This window comes from Artemia sp. Qi Xiang Cuo, chromosome 6 (genome assembly GCF_049724085.1).
Source record: "Artemia sp. Qi Xiang Cuo chromosome 6, ASM4972408v1, whole genome shotgun sequence".
In the NCBI taxonomy this organism is placed as follows: domain Eukaryota; kingdom Metazoa; phylum Arthropoda; class Branchiopoda; order Anostraca; family Artemiidae; genus Artemia; species Artemia sp. Qi Xiang Cuo.
The window spans coordinates 78,937,125-78,959,817 of NC_142799.1; the positions used below are offsets into that span (position 1 = coordinate 78,937,125).

At 38.3% G+C, this 22,693-nt stretch overlaps 1 protein-coding gene across 1 annotated transcript in view; it reads right to left on the reverse strand.

The window, feature by feature from the left end:
* Positions 1 to 22,693, reverse strand: part of LOC148951634 (2-oxoisovalerate dehydrogenase subunit alpha, mitochondrial-like) — a 55,883-nt gene that overhangs the window by 9,941 nt on the left and 23,249 nt on the right. The window contains exons 5-6 of the mRNA XM_089090397.1: positions 1,790 to 1,934; positions 328 to 531 (exon numbers count right to left, since the gene is read on the reverse strand). Of these exons, the coding sequence (XP_088946523.1) occupies positions 328 to 531; positions 1,790 to 1,934 (349 nt within the window). The remainder of the gene's footprint in view (positions 1 to 327; positions 532 to 1,789; positions 1,935 to 22,693) is intronic.

Here is a 22,693-nt window from a genome sequence, read left to right on the forward strand (position 1 = left end):
AGATCTATTGCAGCACATTGCGCTCACTAACAACTCATTGCACTCACTCATTGTAGCACACTGCACTCACTAACAACTCATTGCAGCACAGGTCACCCGGAGAAAAGCAGAAAAAGTAGACCACATTTTTAACGTCATCAGTGAACTTATTTAAATTCTTAAATTGAATAGATAGCAGTGTATATTTCTGATATGTAGGCTATACTGTTAACCATCATCTACTTTCTGCTTATCTCAGATACTACTAATAGCACGCGCCTACTAAATACAATCTGAAGGAGTGTTAATCCTAAAGCTTAAAGTTTAGTTAGGACAAGCATATTGTACCTGTAAGTCATAGCTTCAAGTAAAACTGGTTTATTCTCACTGACACAGATATCTCTGGCAGCTTTTGTGGCATTGTAAACAGCAAACACGTCGTTGCCATCCACTCGGATTGTATGGATGCCATAGGCCGGTCCTCGCCCTGCTACTCCATCACCTTTGTATTGCTCTCGCGATGGTGTTGATATAGCGTATCCATTATTTCTACTGTGGAAGATAAATTATGTAATTAGGCTACTTGAGCTGTAATGCTGATGAAAAAAAGCGTAAAAAGTTAGGTTCCAAATTTTAGACTTAGAGATTTTGACGTCATTTTAATTTAAATATATATTTATGCTAGCAAAGAGCTGACCACGTCAGCTAATTTTTCAGCATTAAGCCAACTTCTCCAGTTTTCTGTCTCCTCTCCGCTTGCTACAGTTGACATTCTCACCTTTGGCCCTCATAAACGACCTCCTCCTGCTTTTTGCCACCTCCCTTCGACCACTAAGGTCAGAACCTCGGGCTTTTGGCCCTTGCATTCACCTTCTGGGAATTTTGCCGCCTTACTCTGTTCTCTACGGTGGACACTTGGTGCCACCGGCCCTAACACAGAGTAATTATGACGTGCATCCAAGTAGTTTTCCTGATTTTTTTTTTGGATGGGGAGCGGCGGAGGTTCGTTAGTCTATAGCCTGTCTCATGGTTCAAAGAAATGTTTTTAACTATTATTTCAGTGTAGATATGTACAATAAGAAAGAAATAAAGACATTTATTTGATTTCAAGGTACCTCAATGTCACGAAAGGAATCCACACACTTGGCAGCTTACACTGTGTTTTCCTACAAATAAAGATTAGATCCCAATCATCGCTACTTAAAAATAAAACTAAATTGTGCTGTTTCTTGCTCTCTAAACAACTCAATGGGTGTTCTCTTTTTTTTAAATTAAACATAATTGATGACATTGAACATAAAGTAAAAAAAGTAAAAACATAAAGGAAAAAAATATATATGTATTTTTTGGGCGCTCTTCCTCACATTGCAGCTTTATAAATGTATCCAAATGCTGAAGTGCCTGTTTATATACCAAAATGAGGTTTCCTGAGATAGAAGAGAGAAAGAGGAAGAGAGAGAGTTAGAGAGAGAAAGAGAGATAGAGAGAGAGAGAGAGAGAGAGAGAGAGAGAGAGAGAGAGAGAGAGAGAGAGAGAGAGAGAGAGAGAGAGAGAGAGAGAGAGAGAGAGAGAGAGAGAGAGAGAGAGAGAGAGAGAGAGAGAGAGAGAGAGAGAGAGAGAGAGAGAGAGAGAGAGAGAGAGAGAGAGAGAGAGAGAGAGAGAGAGAGAGAGAGAGAGAGAGAGAGAGAGAGAGAGAGAGAGAGAGAGAGAGAGAGAGAGAGAGAGAGAGAGAGAGGGAGAGAGAGAGAGAGCACCAAATTAGTCACCTCGCCCAAGGTCAACTCCAAATTAAATTCTCGCCGTGACTTACCAGAAGAATATTACGGGGCATTCAAGTGTTGCTGCGAAGTTTAGCGCAGCATGTGCATCTCCTTCACTGGAGGTTCCTTCACCAAAATAGCAAATAACACATAATCCATTTTTCTGTCTTTTAAATGCATAAGCCGCGCCAGAAGCTGAATAAAAAAATTGTTAAAGAAATATACACAGGCATAAACTTAAATGAGAAACTTCATTTAAACTAAAAAAAAAATACGCTGTGTCATATACAGAACGGACCCATCCCAAACAAAACTTACGCAACTTTAACACAGAGGATGTCAACCCAAAAAACAATATGTATTTCAGCTTCTATCATTTACACAATATAAGCTTAAAGCATGTCCGCCAGCATGAACTAAAAATTTCCAATGATACCCCTCCCACAAGAACATTATACACTAAAGATTGTATATATATATATATATATATATATATATATATATATATATATATATATATATATATATATATATATATATATATATATATATATATATATATATATATATATATATATATATATATATATATATATATATATATATATATATATATATATATATATATATATATATATATATATATATTGGGGCTATTGAGAAGAGAACGTGTTAAGAAACAGTTGTCACTTTATAATACGCCAAAAAAAATTGTAGTTACCAAACTTTGAAAGCAGTAAAAGTTATCTTTTTTTCAGAATTGCATAAAACTTCTATCGAGACCTTCATAAAAGGGAAAAGGGGGATTTGTATGCAAACTATTAAATGGAAAATCAGGTCTCAGCAACTGCTCTTGGGCAATATTCTGTAAGAATACAAGGTTAAAATATGATTTAGCCCCTTATTTGTATTAAAATCGTCATTTGGAGTCATTATTCAGGGCGTTGCTATATATGGTCATAAATGACCGAAGATCAAAGACTTGTATTGGCCTATAGTAAAATGTTTCTGTAGTAATATATGTTACTCTGAACAATTTTTTCCAAGTACGGTCAGGAGTAATGTACTGCATTAGAAGAGAAAGAAAAACAAAGGAATGGAGAGAGAAACTGAATGAAAATGTCTTATGCAAAATTTTCATAGATAGTACTATACGTCACGGACGATGACGAACACGCGGAAAAAATTTAGGGATATGGTACAATTTTTTTTGTCTTTGGTACATTTTTCATGCAATTTGTGGTACATTTTATTTTGAGGTGTTGGTAACACTGGGTGACACATAGATTTTCGGGGAAATCCTAAAAACTCGGGGATAGTGGAAGCCCTGCCTGCCAGGGCCGTATCCAGGATGTTTGTTCCGGGGGGGGGGGGGGTTATCCGATTTTTTCCCGGGGACTTTGTCTAACATCCTCGAGCAACATTACGATAGCTCGAGACCGTTAGTCCGCCCCTTGCGAACGAGGACGCGTCCACTAGGCATACTTTCGTATCTTTAAGTTTTTTTGGTTTTTTTTTTTTTTTTTTTTTTTTTTTTTTTAGAAACGCAAAAACAAGACAAGTATTTACATACAGTTAAATACTACAAGCTAATTTTTTTTTTGAGACAGCAAAAACAGAACGCAAAAAGAAGCCAAATAGTATATTTTTTATTTTATTTTTTTTTAGCTAAAAGTAAGGGCGAATATCTATATCCAGGCGACGATTTTTCTTCCCTGCAAAAATGTCGATGACCTTGTCTGGGCAGATGTCAACGTCCCTATGGACTGCAAGGAGGGATAAGCCACTCAATCGTTCTTCTCCTGTTGAATTTCTCAGCCAGGTTTTGTGCCTTCTGAGCGTTGAGAAACTTCTTTCCGGGGTAGCAGTGCTAACAGGTAACGTCGCAAGAACAGCCAGAAGAAGAAAAACATTTGGAAAAAAGGTGGCGTCGCATGCCTGAAGCGAAGACACAGCACAAGTAGGCCTCTCTGATACCCGAACATTCTCCCACTTGATGCGCCATAACTCAATTTCTTGCTTCAGTCAGTCTGGCTCCGGAAGAATATCGCCATAAAATTCAACCAATGACTCCAGGTTTAATGCCTTCAGGTCGACAGAGGCAATTTTGGCAGGAGAAAGGACGCTGTGATTTGACAGCAGTTTCTGGTGAAGCACAAATCGTTGTTTCAGCTCGGAAGTGAAGTGGTCCAGGAAAGGAATAAAGAGTGAGGTTCTATAGTGGTTGAGAAGGTCTGGATCGTCTGCATGCATACTCCTCTCGTCCTTGCACGAGTCATCTCCAGTCCTAAGTCACTGGCAAAACGCTTAGTTTCGTCGAAAATAGACGTGAAAGCAGTAGCAGCATTTCCTTGCATTTCATTTGTTTTTGAAAGGACAGTTTCCTTATGCCTGGATGAAGCTGTCAAATCAAAGTGAACTGACTGAAGAGTCTTGCACAAAGGAAGCGTAAGGTAGAAAATCTCTTTCACCACATGGAGACACACAACAAATTATGACTGGTTCATCGTGTCCAGCAACTGCGCCACTTTTGCAGAAGTTTCTGCATTTCCGTTCTCTTCAAGAGCTTCCAGGAATCACAGGATTGGGTGGTACAGCTCAAGAAAACGCACGACTGAATCGTGGCGCTCCACCCATCTTGTTTTGTGGAGTCCGATTAAAGTATGTTTCCTCGAATCCGGTAGTATTTCATTGATCTTCTCTTTTAAATTATGTGTCCTGAGTGGGGAAGTATGGTAAAAACTACAGACTTGTGACAAGACACTGAAGAAATGCTTAAACGCCAGAATAGAGCATACAGAAGAGATGACCAAGTTGAGACTGTGCGCACTACAATGGACGTAAAGAGCCTTCGGATACTTTTCACGTATAACAGCCTGGACACCCCTAAGATGCCCACTCATCGCTGCTGCACCGTCATATCCCTGAACAACCATCTTGTTGAGATTAAGACCAAGGCTTTCGAGAAATCGCAGGATTGATGAAGCAGACCTTGCCCAGTCAAATCAGAAACTGGGGTAAAACCAAGGAAGTCCTCATGCAGGTTCCCTTTGAATGTGTAGCGGACGCAAACAGACAGGTGCTCCCTTTTCGAAACGTCCGCCGTTTCATAGGCAAGCACTGAAAAGCATGGACTTACGTTTACTCTTTCCACAATAGACTGCTGAAGAAGCTCCCCGGATGCGGCGATAATACCATTCTGGATGATGGGAGAAAGATATGTGGCATTTCCAGCCGCAGAAAGAAGATGGTTCTTCAGAACATCGTCACCGTGTCTCGCCCTCAGCCGCAGTAGTGCTCGGAAGTTGCCATTATTGTGGGAAGGTTCTGGATCCGAGACCGAAATGGGGCCGGAATCGTTAGTACCACGAAGGGCAAGCTGTTGCTGCCCACAAAATATCACCGTCTCAACAATTGGTCGCAACTTCTGGCGATTTTCTTGAACCTGCGCTTTCCTTGTCGCGTCTAGTTGGTGCGCGATATTGTCCTGCCTTTTCTCCGAGACAGAAATGAAGTTTTCAGCCGATACGATGCAGTTTCTATGAAACTCTGCTTGTTGGTGAGCTGTGAAGCACTCTATCGCATCCGTCCAATTCCTGAATGGTTTGGTGACTAGATTCCCCAAGCGCTGGTGACAACCTTTGCCAGCTGTCTCTGACGAGAACAGAACGCAAAATCTGCAAAAAGCAGCGTCCTCAGACGGAGAGTAGGACAACCAACTCAAACGAGCGAGCCAAGTTAACTGAAACTTCAGCTTCCATTTTTCGGATACTTGAAAAATGTAGGAGATATCTGGAGTCCAAGGGCTCTTCAGCAAACGAAATTTAGAATGGGCAACGAGACTGGATGATTTGTTGACGAAACGACCAATGTCTTTTGCAAACAAAGACAGAGGCTGGGTTGGTGCTGGTGCGTGTTGCGACGTGATTGGTTCCAATTTGCATGATTCAGAAACTTCAACGAGGGCTCCAGCGCTTTTTAGATCCAAAGGTGTAGATGAATGCTCCGCGGACGTCCCGCTAACGCAACTGTCAGAAACGACGTAATGTCACACTTCCTCTTCATGTTGAAAATCGGTCTTCTCTTATCCAAGTCCGAAATTGAACTGAACTGAACTGACAATCTTGCACTCTTATAACATTTACCTCGAGCCCCCACTAATCCTAATTTACTATGCAAGGTCTGACCTTGAATAATAAGGCGAACATGGGGTTATCTAGTTCTTTAAGCTGATCACAACCTTTTACCCACAAAATTGCAATAGGATTTTTGTATGCCAGAAAATGCAAAAGGATAATAGCGCATATTAACCCTAATTTACTATGCAAGGTCAGGTGAACATGGGGTTACCGAATTGCGTAAGCTGATAAGCACCGTTTACCCACAAAATGCAATAGGATTTAGTGTGGGAGCATATTTTTTTCTGGTAAGGTTTTGTCTTTACAGGTATTTTTTTAGACTAATTTCCGACTCGGTCAAAAATTTCGGGGGGGGGGTTCAAACCGGGTAACACCTCCCCCCCCCCGGGATACGGCCTTGCTGCCGGCCATCGCTGCTCTTCTAGTACTGATAATTCTTTATAGAATGAATTATTGTTTGTATGGTAAAATTGCAAGCTGAAACCTTAAGTCAGAGTTACCATCTTTCGAGGCGCGTCGGCTTTTCAAAATTTTTTTACTTTCTGGTAGGAGTTAAATGTAGCTTAAGGAAAGTTTCGCAATAAATTTATTGTCCTTTCAGATAAAAATAATTTCAAACTTCAAATAGTTTTTTAACAAATAATTAGACAAAAAATAGTTAAAATATTCATCTCACAATAACATAATGTTAAATAAAATATTTTTCATTTTATTATATTGGAAAATTCACTACGCAAAAGGACTTGTAATTATTAAAACGCATATTTTTGACTGAAAGCAGAAACAACATGCAGTTTGGAATTAACATAAAAACCTATTTCCTTTGATATGTATACTGTTACTGAAAACTATTTTTTTTCCGGTTGCAAATAGCTGGAGTACCTTCTTGTATAAACTAGTTATAACAAACCGTGTTATTCTTGTGGGCTATGCGCTTTTGTCTTTTTTTTAATAGCAATTACTCCGTCTATGACAGTTTATTCAAAATGATATCTTACTTTTAAGATCATTTAATCCTCGGCTGATCAACGATAACGTTAACGGCGTAAAAATTATTAGTAAAAATGAAAAAAAAATAAAAGGTTGAAAATGAAAAGATTTCGATACATGCCAGGCCAATGCTAGTCATTACTTTATACAAAGGATTACTTAGGTCGTTGAAAAATTCGGCACTGTTGCATTATCTGTAAGACACGCGCGATATTGTACATTTGACATGCTAAAGAAACTAGTCAAAAAGATTTCTTTCAAAGGACAATTCCTATGCTGAGGATTGCAAACAGTGATTTATCACTGCGTTTACAATATTTAAACTTTTGTTTTTTGGGGTTTAGGGGCAAAGAAAGGGTGGCCGGCGTTTACCCCTCCCGGTGATTACCCCCCCCCCCCGGAAAATACCCCCCCCTCCCCCGTGGAAGATAAGACTACAAATTTGAGAATTTTATTTGAGTTTTTTTTTATTTCCGTTGGGGGAAGGAATTCTGGTACTTGTGTATTATGGGCCACTCACTCAAGTTTAAACTGTGTAAAATTCGAGAAATTCGAGCTTTTTCGTTAGTTTCTTCGTTGCTTTAGACATAAATTTGGGCTATATATTTGCATATTAGGAGGAGGAGGGGTAAATTATAGCGGGTCTGCATGCAAAATGTGTTTGGCACAATTATTCTGCATATTAGATAGATAGATAAGTGTATTTTAAAGCATAATATACGGTCATGAACACGGTAAAAAACATCAATGAAAGGCACAAATAACATAAACTTTAATCAGCGATAATCATAAAACCTTTAAATGAAACACTACATTAACCTAATAATAGTACTTAATACTTGGAAAAACGGTCATTGAAAAAAAAAAACACTTAACACTAGGAAAAAACACTTAAATGAAACATTCATTTACTTTACACTGAAATTTTTTTTATTTTTTTAGTTAACAAAATTTCCAGATCACTCGCTTTTTCTTCTGTAATTTTTTAGTGGCCATATACCCAGAAAGAATTGTTTTCTGACTTCAAACTATCCAAATACTTAATCTCCCCCCCCCCATATGTGCAAATATATAGCCCAGAAACAAAATTTGGGCTATATATTTGCACATTAGGGGGGGTAAATTAGGTACAATTATTCTGCATATTATGAAGTAAGAATTGTTTTCTGACACCAAACTATCCAAATACTTCCCCCCCCCTTATGTGCAAATATATAGCCCAAATTATGTATTTCCCATATATTCTGTCACTTGTCTTTGTCTTGTCTCACGCTAAGCTGAAAAAAACTAATGAAGAAACCGGTTTTGTTCTAGAGTTTTACACGGCGTAAGCTTGAGCGAGTTGCCCATAATACACAAGATCCAAAACTCCTTCCCCCTATGGAAATTAAAAAAAAAACTTAAAAAATAAGAATGTCAAATTTGGATAGCCTTCTTTTCCACGGGGGGGGGGGGTATTTACCGGGGGAAAAGTATTTGGACAGTTTTAAGTCAGAAAAAAAAATCCAGTATAAAGTAAATGTAATGTTTTAAGTGTTTTTTCCAAGTGTTAAGTGTTTTTTTTTTCATTTGTCAAATCCCCCCGGTGTAAAATTTCACCTGGAAAGCTCACCCCTGGAAATTTTCTTCCCCGTGGAAACCCACCCCAAGCAAAAAAAACCCAAGCTAAAAAATATCAGTATCTTCAAAGACATAGTTTTGCGGAGTACTCTCAAGACGGAGGAAATCGGCCACCTGCAAAGGACAGAGAGCAGTGGCTTGCCGCTGTCCTACAATAGCCATGAAGCCCTCTTCTTTTAAGTTATGGATCAATTGAAAACAAATAGACAAAACCGTGCTACCGCGTCCGGGGTAACCGACGGAAGGAAAGATATAACAGTGAATAATAATGTTACCCCGTATGGGGGAACAGATGATCTGACGACCTAAAAAGAAAATATGTGAACTTGGCAGACAATGACAATTCCCATTGAGGATGATAGCACGCTACCAGGAGAAAACCCTATTCTGAGATAAAAAACCCTGTTTTACCTTAGGACTTTGAATCTGCAAACTTTGGCAAAGCCTGGGAAACTAGAGCTAAGTGTCAAAGAGCTCGAGGGGTGCAGATGGGACGTTATTGGCCTCTCAGAAACTCACTTGCCTGGCTTCGGAGAATAACGATGTGGTGACATCATACTTTAATACTCTGGCAGACCTGATGACAAACACCGACAAGGCATTGGCTTTCTCCTAATATGCACAGTGAAGCACGCACTCATAGCCACAAAGTTAGTCTCAGGGCGCCTTATGATGATTCGGCTGCGAGCGAAAGTACAAAACATCATCGCCATCCAAGTGTACGCCCCCGACTCCTCAAGACCTGATGAAGAAGTTGACACCTTCTATCAACAGTTTCAGTCTATAAATGATGAAGTCCCACAGAAACATCTCCTCGTAGTAATGGGTGACATCAATGCAATCACCGGAGAAGCTAAACAGCTTGACAGTGATGTCTTAGGCAGATTCGGTCTTGGGAGACGAAAAGCACGTGGCGAGCGTCTACTTGAATTCTGCAGGGATAATGATCTCTTTGTTACGAACTCAATGTTCAAACATAGAAAGAGAAGAAAGGCAACTTGGATATTACCAGATGGAAAGACGACAAATCTGATTGATTATGTCCTCATCTCAAAACAGTGGAAATCATCTGTCACAAATATCACCGCCTTGCCTGGGGAAGATTTCGATTCAGATCATGTCCTTGAGATGAGCACATTGGCAAAACTCCGACTGAAATACCTTCCTGTAAAAAAAAATAGGATCCCAAGACTCCGCACCGATAAACTGAAAGAACCCACCACACGCATCACTTTCCTGCAGTCATTGTAAGAAAGTCTTGGTCCTGTACTTGAGTCCTTCCCGTCGACCAAAACCCCTGACATCTTGAATGACTAAGCTGAGAGACTTAGCAAAGGGCACATAAAGACAGGAAACTAAATCTTAGGCCACAAACCTAAAACAGAGAAGCTCTGGATCACAGATGAGATTCTATATCTTGGCCACCAAACGCGACAGGTTTGTAACAAGCAGGACCGATAAAGTAGGAACATGTAAAACCGGATACAGCGGACGCTAAACAAAAAGATTCGGACTGCCCTCAGAGATTACATACGGGAGAAGTGCGAGTCCTGCGGGAAGGATTTCAAATCAGGAAACAACCACAGAATGTACAAAACAATCAAAGAACTCTCCACGGAAATGTCCACCATCGCTACTAGCGTCCTGGACAAGGGCGGTAAGCTCCTCAGTGACAGCGAGGCTATTAAAGACAGATGGAAAAGTTACTTCGAAGAGAAACTGAATCCGCTTCTTACCTGCAACCCTAATGTGCTATCAGGATTTTCCAAGCAGGAATGTGACCCTAGTCCCCCATTCTTAGCCCTATTCTTAAATGCCATACTGTCTTTGCTTGAGAACAATGTAGGAGTGACCGTTAACGGTACAAACATCGATACCCTAGCTTATGCCAGAAAGTCAGAAAAAAAATCCAGTATAAAGTAAATGTAATGTTTTAAGTGTTTTTTCCAAGTTTTAAGTGTTTTTTTTTCATTTGTCAAATCCCCCCGGTGTAAAATTTCACCTGGAAAGCTCACCCCTGGAAATTTTCTTCCCCATGGAAAATTATCCCCGTGGAAACCCACCCTAAGCAAAAAAAAAACAAGCTAAAAAATGTCAGTATCTTCAAAGACATAGTTTTGCGGAGTACTCTCAAGATGGAGGTAATCGGCCACCTGCAAAGGACAGAGAGCAGTGGCTTGCCGCTGTCCTACAATAGCCATGAAACCCTCTTCTTTTAAGTTATGGATCAGTTGAAAACAAAGAGACAAAACTGTGCTAACGCGTCCGGGGTAACTGACGGAATTAAAGATATAACAGTGAATGATAATGTTACTGCGTACGGGGGAACCGACGTTCTGACAACTTCAGACTAAGATATGCGAACTTTGCAGACGATAACGATTCCCATTGAGGATGATAGCACTCTACCAGGAGAAACCCCTATTCCGAGACAAAAAGCCCCTTTCTACCTTGGGACTTTGAATGTGCTAACTTTGGCAAAGCCTGAGAAACTAGAGCTAATTGTCAAAGAGCTCGAGAGGTACAGATGTGATGGACTTTATTGGCCTCTCGGAAACTCAATTGCCTGGCTCAGGAGAACAACGATGCGGCGAAATCATGCTTTCATACTCTGGCAGACCTGATGGCAAACACCGACAAGGCGTTGGCTTTCTCCTGACCCGCAAAGCAAAGCGCGCACTCATAGCCACAAAGTTAGTCTCAGAGCGCATTATGATGATTCGGCTGCAAGCGAAAGTACAAAACATCACCGCCATTCAAGTGTACTTCCCCAACTCCTCAAGACCTGTTAAAGAAGTTGACATTTTCTATCAACAATTTCAGTCTATAAATGATGAAGTCCCAAAGAAAGATCTCCTTGTAGTAATGGGTAACTTCAATGCCATTACCGGAGAATTTAAACCGCTTGAAAGTTATGTCTGAGGCAAATTCGGTCTTGGTAGGCAAAACGCACGGGGGGAGCATCTAATTGAGTTCTGCAGTGATAATGAGCTCTTTATTATGAACTCTATGTTCAAATATAGAAAGTGAAGAAAAGCAAACTGGATATCACCATATGGAACGAAGAAAAATCTGATCGATTATGTCCTCATCTCAAAACGTTGCAAGTCATCTGTCACAAATACCACCGCCTTGCCTGGGGAGATTTCGATTCAGATCATGTCCTTGTAATGAGCACATTGGCAAAACTCCGACTGAAAACCCTTCCTGTAAAGAAAAATAAGATCCCAAGACTCCGCACCGATAAACTGAAAGAACCAACCACACACACCACTTTCCTGCAATCACTAGAAGAAAGTCTTGGTCTTATACTTGAGTCACTCCCGTCGACCATAACCCCTGACATCTTAGATGCCCTAGTTTATAAACTTAGCAAAGGACTAATAGAGAAAGCAAAGTAAATCTTAGGCCAAATCCCAAAAACCGAGACGCTCTGTATCAAATATAATTTTCTATATCTTGGCGAAAAAAAGAGACAGGTTTGTAACAAGTAAGACCGATAAAATAGGAACATGTATAAGCGGATACAGCGGACAGTAAACAAAAAGATTCGGACAGCCCTCAGAGATTACATACGGGAGAAGTGCGAGTCCTGCGAGAAGGATTTCAAATCGAGAAACAACCACAGAATGTACAAACAGTCAAAGAACTCTCCACGAAAAAGTCCACCATCGCTACTAGCATCCTGGACAAGGGCGGTAAGCTCCTCAGTGACAGCGAGGCTATTAAAGACAGATGGAAAAGCTACTTCAAAGAGAAATTGAATCCGCTTCTTACCTACAACCCTAATGTGCTGTCAGGATTTTCCAAGCTGGAATGTTACCCTAGTCCCCCACATCTACTTAGTGAGGTAAAAGAGGCGATTAACAGTCTCAAGAACAATAAAGCCCCAAGCCCTGATGGTTTTCCTGCGGAGCTGCTTAAAGTTGGGTCTCCTCTACTAGAGGACCTACTACACAAAGTGGCTGTCGCCGTGTGGTCAACAGGCCATTTCCCGAAAGCATGGGCGAAGGCAGTCATCCTACCGCTCCACAAGAAAGGCCCTAAAAACGACTGTGAAAATTACTGGCCCACAAGCCTTAGAAGTCATCCAGCCAAAGTCATAACAAGGATCCTTCTAAATCAAGTCAGAGCCATAACAGACCAAATATTCAGTAACTATAAGGCTGGTTTTTTCCATTGACCGTCTACCACCTACCAGACCTTTGTAGTGAGGCAACTCGAAGAAAGGTAACTTGAATTTGGCAAAGAAATCCTTCAACTATTCATTGATTTTAAGCAGGCCTTTCATATAGAATTGTGAAATGGCCTTTGGCATATACTAGTCCACTATGGCACTCCTGAAAATATAGTCAACATGGCCAAAAATATATACGACAATAACTGTAGCTGTGTTCAGACACCAGAAGGCAAAACAGAAGAGTTCGGTACAACTTCGGGCATGCAACAAGGTTGCATACTTTCACCGCAACTTTTCAAGCTAGTCTTACATGCCATACTGTCCCTGCTTGAGAACAATGTAGGAGTGACCGTTAACGGTACAAACATCGATACCCTAGCTTATGCTGACGGCCTCGACAAGCTAGCAGAAACTGAGTCCAGTATACCAGCCCAAGCCTCCGAACTTTAAACTGCCGCAAATAGCTTTGGTATGTTCATAAATCGAAAGAAGACCAAGAGCGTTGTGCACCACAAAAGCCCCAAACTCATCCACTGTCTATGTCCTAGTAATTGGTGAAGAAGTCGAATCATTGACCAGTTTCGTGTACTTAGGTAACTTAATATCATCATATAACAACTGCTCCGACGACATAAAACGAAGACTTGCCCTAGAAAGTACAAGCTTCAAGAGGCTACTCCCCCTCTTTAAAAATAAACACCTATCAATGCAACTGAACCTTCGACTTTTTAACTCTCAAACCATACTTGTTGTCATGTACTCCTGCGAGACATGGACACTGAATGTTAAAGATGAACGCAGAATTTCGGCTTTCGAGACAAAATGCCTCCGACGCATTGCCGGAATCACATACCAAGACAGAGTCTCGAACGATGATCTTAGGAAGCAGCTGAAGCGGGAAATTACTATTCTCCAAGAAGTGTACTTGCATCAACGTAGGATTCTGAGCTACTTACAGTAACCGGAAAACTAACGTATGCCGACAATTATCTTCGAAACACGGGTTCAAAATTGCCACCTACCCGGACGCCCTAGGACAAGACGGCATAAAAGCCTCGGAAACTACAACTGTTATATTTTGAGACAAGCTGATAACAAGAATTTGTAAAGGAAACTGATCCAGGAACGTGTGAAAGAGATGGCCCCAATGCGACCCTTGCGGACGTCCGGGACATAAGAGAAAATGGCTCAATAAAATCTCAAAATTTTGATCGAACAATTTTTGGGAAAAAAAGGTGTGATAGGGGGCCTAGTTGCCCTCCAATCTTTTGAATCACTTGAAAAGAGCACCAGAACTTTTAATTCCCGTCCAAATAAGCCTTTTCCCGATGTTCTAGGAAAATTGGTTCGATACGATCACCCCTGGAAAAAAAAAAGTAAATACGCATCCGTGATCTTTCTTCTGGCAAACAATACGAAATTCCATTTTTTTTTTGCGGATAGCTTGAAACCTCAACAGTAGGGTTCTCTGATACGCTGAATCTAAGATTGTGGCTTACATGAAAATTCTTGATTTTTAGAGTTTTTCCCCCTTTTCGAAAATCAGTTGTTAAATTATCTCGGGCTCGTAGCCTTTAATGTGTAAAATTAAGCTTTATGAATATTAAATTTTTGGAATCAGCATAATAAACTGATTCTTTTAAATATATCTATTGATTTCAAAATTCTGTTTTTTATAGTTCTGGTTACTATTGAACCGTGTCGCTCTTTACTTACAGTTCATGACCGCGAACTGTTTAATCAGTATAATTTTCAAGGCCACTTTTACTACCTGCTGGTGAAAATACTAAGCACCTTTTACAATGTAATATTACTGCTCATAATAATAATAATAACTCATTGCAGCACCAAGCTGCTTGAGGCCAACAAAACTACGCACGCTCCTCCCCCTTTTGATCCACTTAAGGCCTGCCTCTACACTCTCCCAAAAAGTTCCTGCTTCCCTTAAATTCTTCCTTACAACCTCCACCAACCTCATTCGGGGAGGACCTGATTTCCGTTTGGCCCTAGATGGTTGGCGGAAAAGAACGATCGGTACTTGTCTAGAATCCGGTAAGGACGCAAGAATTGAATTGTGAAGATGGGAAAGGCATTACCCGGAAATTCATATGAGACGCTGTATAAACAAAGGGTTTCTCACTTCGGGAACTATATTTAAACTTTAGTTTTTTGGGGTTTGGGGGGACTAAAAGGTAACTAGGTTGGGTTTAGTTAGGTTATGTATTTAATATATGCTCTGCTTTACCCCCCCCTCCCCTAATGTGCAAATATATAGCCCAAATTGGTTTCTGAATTGTTATATTTTCATCCTATTTTGTTTTATTTCATTACCATTAACGAAACTTCACTTCTTGCGTGCTTATGGGATTCTAGACAAGTGCCGAACAATCTTTGGAAATCAATCGAAAGTACTGTCGGTATTTTTTTCTTTTTGTGTTTCTTTTCTTGTTTGGTTGTTTGTTTTCGCTCTTTGTTTAAGCGGATAGCTTTTTTTGTAAAATTAAATAGCTGTTGCTAGAAATTTCAATAGCTGATTTAGACCCCGGCGCCGCGCCGGTGGATTGACCGAACGCCGCCGACGAGAGGGCCGGTCAAATGACGCCAAAGTGTCGTAACGCCGCCGGCGTTCGGTCGACTTTAAATTAATTTTGCGGCAATTCTTTATTGCGTCAACCGCAAAGTCGGAGCTTTTACTTCTCGTGTGGTTTAGTATTTCGATTTTCCTGATTAGAAATCAAGCAGGGCTTGCACTATCCCCGAATTTTCGGGCATTTCTCCGAAAATCTATGCGTCACCCCGAAAAAAAATTTGTTCCCCGAATCCCCGAAAATTACACAATCACGGTGCCACCCCTAGCGATTTGTCACCAGTGACTTTCCCTGCCAAATATTACTTTGCATACCACAATTCTTCACTACTCTCTTGTTCATTAATTTTCGTGTCTTTTGTTACTTTGCATAAAAACCAGACAGATGCAATATGCAATTGCAAATATTGCAATATATACAGTTCTTCATATGTTGACAAAAAACAGTATCGTCTTTATGAAATGAGTTTAAATAATTTCGACGTAGTTTCCCAATCGCTATTTCTAACATCGTTCGTAGTCAAGAATTTTATTTTCAAGTTGAATAGAATTATAGAACGAATTCACTACTATACAGTTTCAGCCTTCAGTTGGATTGGATCAGCCGACAGATTGTTTCTACAGCTGAATTGTAAGTTTGCAGATTTTTTTTTGCTGTTTTTAGATAAGATTTTCTTAATGTTTAATACTCAATTTTAGAACGCCTGAATGTTTAATACTCAATTGTTCGGAAGATACCTCAAAAATATTACTAATAAATAAATTGTAAATTATTGCCTATAGGGAAGGGGGGTAGGGGGCTATCATTTTTAAGGGATAATACTTTATTTTTTTTTATTGAAAACAGGGATGCCAAAAGGATAATTATTTTTTTAGTGAAAGCAGGGATGCCAAAAAGTTCAAAAGTTGACAAAAATTAACAAGATTTTCGTGAGTTATACTTGATACAGCACTTGCCTGGTTTTATCGTCCAAAGGGAAAGGGACATATGCGTCCAACCCGTTTTTTTTTCTTATTGATGAAACGGGTTTACTTTGAAAACATTCATTCATTAGTACCAGGTATATTCACACTAAAACGAATTGGTGTGACGAAAGCGATATCGACATCCCCACCTAACGTTGCGCTCGAGTGACAATGGCGCCCTTGGTCCAGTGCTCAATTTACATTCAAAGCTCAGGTCATTATAACAGCTGTAAATTTGGGAGGTTCAAGAAGGAGACTTGGACAGTCTTATGACCTCAGGGTATTAGATGTTTAAATGTTCTTTCGTATCTACAGATGTTTAAAAATATCGATCAACCCACAAATGATTACCAAAAATATGCACAAATATAACAAATGTAACATTTGGAATAATATAACACTTTTTTCAAAGCTTTGAAGAAAAGCAAAAAAGGCTAAATACCCCTAACTACACTTGAAAGTTATTTTAAAAAGAAAATCTTTGAAGATTTCCATGGATATGACCATAGCAGAAGCTTTGAGCCTGGGTGGGGATCTAAGAGGAGTCTTTGAGTATTTTGACCACAGGCGTCTTATTGTTGCGACTTTCTTAAATTTGGTAACTTTTGTGAGCATTTGGAAATCAAAGCTTAAACTCAATAACTGATACTAAGTGTCCTAACATTTTGCTTGGATTAAAAGTGACGAACTGGCATGAAAATCTCAATATCTTCCTGGAGCTACTTCAGTCTGCATATTATTTCATTTAATTACATTTAAAACGGAGTTTTTAATTTTTTACCAGAAAATAGCTGGCATTTAATTTTTCTTCATACCAAATAAACCATTAAGTGTTTTTTGTTCCATTGTAATTGAAGTGTTCTTAAGTGAAGTGTTCATCATGTATTTTTCAATCTGATAAATTTATTCCTTTTAGATGCAAGTTTATAATTTGACTGACAATAGGTATTTATCAATTTATTATTTGGAATGAATCCCCAAAAGAAAAAAACGAATAATATCAAAAGAGCAGCCAAAAGTAATAAAAAAGCAGCAGTTCAGCCTTAGCCTACATGACATATATTCTATAAAAAAGCCAAAAAGCTTTAAAATGCATTTTTTTTTGAAATTGTAACTAAAAACCAGTTTTTAATACTAGAAGTCTTTTTAAGAATCCAAAAGAGCAAAAAAACAATCAATAACAAAGTCACACATTCCAACTGTTTTAAAGGTGACAAAACAGATATAGGCAAGAGGTATAATGAAAAAAATCAAGCTTCTAAGTTCAAGTTACATTCTTAGTTTTTACCCAGATAATTGACGGATTATGTATTAGAGTATTTGATGTTTTATAGGCAGTATTACTCGATGAAAAAACAGCTAATTTTGATAATTATATATGTTAAGAAAACATTACCAATAAATACTTCAACTACACGTATTATGCAAGGGTTTTGAAACGTCACAGCCATTTCGTTTCTACCATATTTCTACTTCTCTTGATGAATAACGAAGAAGACCAGTTTCCAGCCAGCGACTTGTAAATTTTTGAACTCATGAATAGGCTCGAATCTGTTGTAAATTTAAGCTGTGATTTGACAAAGACTGATGAAAACATTATTGTTTGCGGTCAACATTGATCAGGCCGGCGGTGCGCCGTCGACATATTACCGGTAGCGCGCCGTCGACATATTACCGGTAGCGCGCCGCCGACATCTTCCCGGCGGCGCGACGCGGCCCCGCCGCCCCCGGTCTTCCCTCATCTGCGCGGCGCTGGGGTCTAACCTGATTATTCATTTGTAACTCGAGTTTATAAGATGTGTTTGGGGAAAAGGTGGGCGTGATAGGGGGGTTAGTTGCCCTCCAATCACTTTCGACTATCAAAAAGGGCACTAGCCCTTTAAAGATCCAATCGAGTCAGCCCTTTTCGAAGTTTCTACGACAAAACTTTCAGTAAAAACCTTATATGCCCCCAGGGCATAACTTACAACCCCTGCCCTGAGGGCTGTGGGGGGAGTGTCCACCTCAAAAACATAATTTCAATCTGGAAATCAACTACGTAGAACAAAATGGCTATAAAAAAATTTTGATTGGATGTGTTTGGGGAAATGGTGAGCGTGGAAGGGGTGTTAGTTGCCTTCCAATTACTTTTGACCCTTAAAAAGGGCACTAGAACTCCCGATTTCCAATCGAATGAGCCCACTTAGAAGTTTATACGACGACTCCTTCCATATGAAGTGCCTCTGGGAAAAAAGAAATTAGGATAAACCATTAGAGCCGTATGGACTTTACTAAAGGCAACGCTATGCCATTGACTCTGGTGAGATTTGTAATAAAAATAGATAGGTTCGGTCAATTAAAGTTTGATGACTGAAGTCGGTAGGGAGTAAGGGGGTGGGGTAAATTCCTCTGGGATTTGTTTAATGGTTTTAGTTTTTACTTCTAGTATCTAATCGATACTCCAATAATTCTCCAAATTCTCTTGTTTGCAATTGAAATGCCTAATAAGCACGAATAACTTCCTATTCTATAGAGGTTTCAGGCTCTTATGTGCAAAAAAATGTTGAATTATGTAATTTTTGCCAGAAGAAAGATCACGGATGTGTGTTTATTTTTCCCCAGGGATGATCGTATCGAACCAATACTCCTGAAACATCGGAAGAGGGCTCATTTGAACGGAAATTAAAATTTCTAGTTCCCTTTTTATGTGACCTAAAGAATTGGAGGACAAACAGCCACCTTAAAACGTCTCTTTTCTCAAAAATCGTTCAATCAAAATTTTGAGATAGCCATTTGTTCAGTATAGTTGAAAGGTTCCAAAACTATACGCACATTTAAGCAGTATCAACCTATACTATTTTTTTTGGTTATCAGTTTTAATACTAGGAGACCAAACTTCGCTTTGTGAGAAGAATTTCAGACATAAAATTACATTCAGAGTACCCCGCCTCCTCCGAAAATGTACACTAGAAAAACTTATAGGGAGATACAAAATTGTCAAGTGAGAAAGTATCGCCATTTCAAGGTGATTCAAGAAAAGTAACTATTAATTCAATTTAGTCTTAATAGTAAAATGTTATTTTGAAAACGATCTTAAATGAATTTTGAAAGAGGCTGAAATCCCTCAAAAATGTGTTCAGATCAAAAGGAAAAAATTCGATTTTAATCGTAATTTTACGATTTTAATCGTAAAAATATATAGGGAGAAAAACTTTTTATCCCTATATATTTCCTTTTATTACTTATAATTATCTAAAAAAAACGTTTCCACAAAATAAGTTTTTCTAGGAAAATTAAAGAACTCCATTAAACCAAAAACGAACAAAAATAGGACAAAATAATCTACCAATCGTAAAACTACCACAAATTAGCATCAATAAATAAATGAAACCTGAAACGGAAACCCAAAACAAACAGAAATTGCAATAAATAACCGAGTCAAACTCAAAACGAACAGAAAATATCATGATTAGGGCTCACAACCCTATGCCTACTCAAGGCTATACATATATATACGTATATATATATATATATATATATATATATATATATATATATATATATATATATATATATATATATATATATATGTATATATATATATATATATATATATATATATATATATATATATATATATATATATATATATATATATATATATACATACATATATATATATCTAACAACTCACCGCAGCACCAAGCCCCCTGAGGCCAACACAGTTACGCAGGCTCCTCCTCCACCCCAATCTATTCAAAGCCTCCCTTTTTACATCCACCCAGGAAGTTCCCATTTCCTTTAAATCTTTCTTTATGACGTCCTCCCACCCCAGACGGGGACATATATATATATATATATATATATATATATATATATATATATATATATATATATATATATATATATATATATACTATATTTGTAAACGAGCAATAACTACATATTTATTTATGTATTTATGTGTTTTTTTTTCTCGAAAACGGCTACATATTTTTTCGAGAAAATTGGCATCCTGGTATTTTCTGGCTTAAAAAACTATTTAGATAGGTCATAAGTTTGAGAACATTTGTAAAGAGCTTTAGTTTGACTTTTGCAAAGGACGTCAGTAGTATGCTGGTACATGGGCGCCTATAAGGGGGGGGAGGGGTAAGGGGGGCGCAAGGCCCCCCCCCTGGCTGAATGATGGTGTCATATATTTGTATTAATTTAAAAAAATTTCCACAGAATAAGTTTTCAAAGAAAAGTAAAAAAAAATCCCCCCCCAAACAATTAAGATGTTCCAAAAATCCTTTTAATTCCTCCTCCCCAGGATATTTGGAATTAAAAGGATTTTTGGAAAATCTTAATTGTTTGGGGGGGGGGATTTAAATTTTACTGTTAAATTGAAAGAGAAAGGGAAACTTCCTTTTCTGGATGTTCTTCTTTTGAAAAATCAAAATAGTCTGGATTTTAAAATTTACAGAAATAACAATAGATTTTTGTCTTATAGTTCCGGTCACGCTCGCCAAGTAAAAATTGATTTGATCATTTCTTTAACTGATCGGATCTTTAGTATTTGCTCTCCAGAATTTGTTGAGGAGGAGTTGTCTTTTCTAAGGAAAATATTAATAAGCAACATGTATCAAGAATGGTTAATTAACCAGACTTTTTCAAAAAGAAGAAAAAGGTTTTTAGAGATTTCTAAGGAAGTCTTGGAGACAACTCGGGAGAAGGATGTTTTTTGTTCCTTACCATATGTACCCGGGCTAAGTGAAAAACTTAAAAGAATCTTGCAAAGCAATGGTCTAAGAGTAGCTTTAAAGAGTAATAATACTTTGGGTAGTTTTCTAAATTCTAGGAGAGATCTAACTTCATCGGGGCAGTAAAGTGGGGTTTATCAGATCCCAGGTACTTGCGCAAGCTCATATGTGGGACGTACTGACCGGAGTTTGCAAATGAGATTATTACAACAGGGATATTCTATTTCTCCGGCTTTAAAGCAAGATTCTAAGTCTGAAGATTTTACTTCAGCCCTTTCAGAACATATTTTTAATTTTCCAGACCATTTTATTTTGTTCGAGAATGTCTCTTTGATTTCTATGGATCGGGGTTTGAAGCAAAATTTTCGTGAAAATCTTGAAATAAAGAAAATCTTATTCAAGAATATTGCTTTGAATCAGGATATGGGTTGAACTCTATCTATGATAATTTATTAAAATCTGACAGAGTAGAGTTCAATTCACCCAATGTAGTTGACCTTTGTCCAAATGTTATATCATTGGACGCTAATGAACCGAATCCAAGAAGGTCAAAGAGAATAGCTTCCGCCTTTGCTTTGAAAAGAATTATAGATTTAAACAATATGTAATTTTATTTGATTTATTATATAAACTTATGTTTTAAATTATTTTAGTTTAGTTTTAATACTGATGACGGTCACTGTTTATGTGACCAAAATATCTTGCATTTTCGTGAATTTCTATCACTGTTATCATCATCACTGTATATTAAAAGGATTTTATCCCTATTTGAACTTTTATTTATCGTCATGGAAAGGCAGTGTGGTCTCCGAAATTATCTAGATTATGAGGCGTTTCCAAAACCAACCACCATTAATGGTAAGGTATTATTTGGCATTATTTTTAGCCCAGAACTTAACTAAACAAAACACCGTGATCCTTTCTTTTTTCATATCAGTGCAAAATGGACTAAAATGTCGAAGTACTTGTTGAAGACACACAGAGCATCAGATTTGCCATTACCTACTATTTAAGCACTAAGGCAAGACACAATATACTAATTAATAATGATTAACAAATGAACGTTCAAATGGGGATAAGTCCATTTATTAGACAATGAAAACAGATACAAAGGTCTGGATATTTCGATCACATGTACAGCGATCGTCATCAGCAGAAATACTAAAGCATTAAAACTAACATATTTATAAGGAACAAAATACTAAATTCCAGTCCACAAATAGCTTAAGGTTCATTCACTAGATTTGTCTGAGAGAGTTTATTAACAGGGTTCATCCAAAGATGCAAGGCCGTATCCAGGGGGGGGGGGTGTTACCCGGTTTGACCCCCCCCCCCCGAAATTTTTGACCGAGTCGAAAATAAGTCGAAAACTAGTAAAACCTAGGTAAAAATCAGTAAAATTAGTCGAAAACTCAGTCAAAAATTAGTAACCCCCCCCCCGAAAAAAATCCTGGATCCGCCCAAAGATGAACCCTGTTACCAACAAGAATGATGTATGTTTATAGTTATATACTTGATTGGTCACATTTCCCCATATATACGACGTATTTACATAATATATTTACGTAATTTATTATGTCAAAAATAATAATGATTGGGTTTTGGAAACTCACCCTCTAACTAAAAAGGAGTTCGAATAACAAGGAAGTTTGATTTAATGCCACGTTCGGTTGAAATGAGATTCAATTTTTTTTAGCACTTTTTTTTAAGTTAAGAAAATAATTATTTCTATTCAAAATCTATATCTTTTT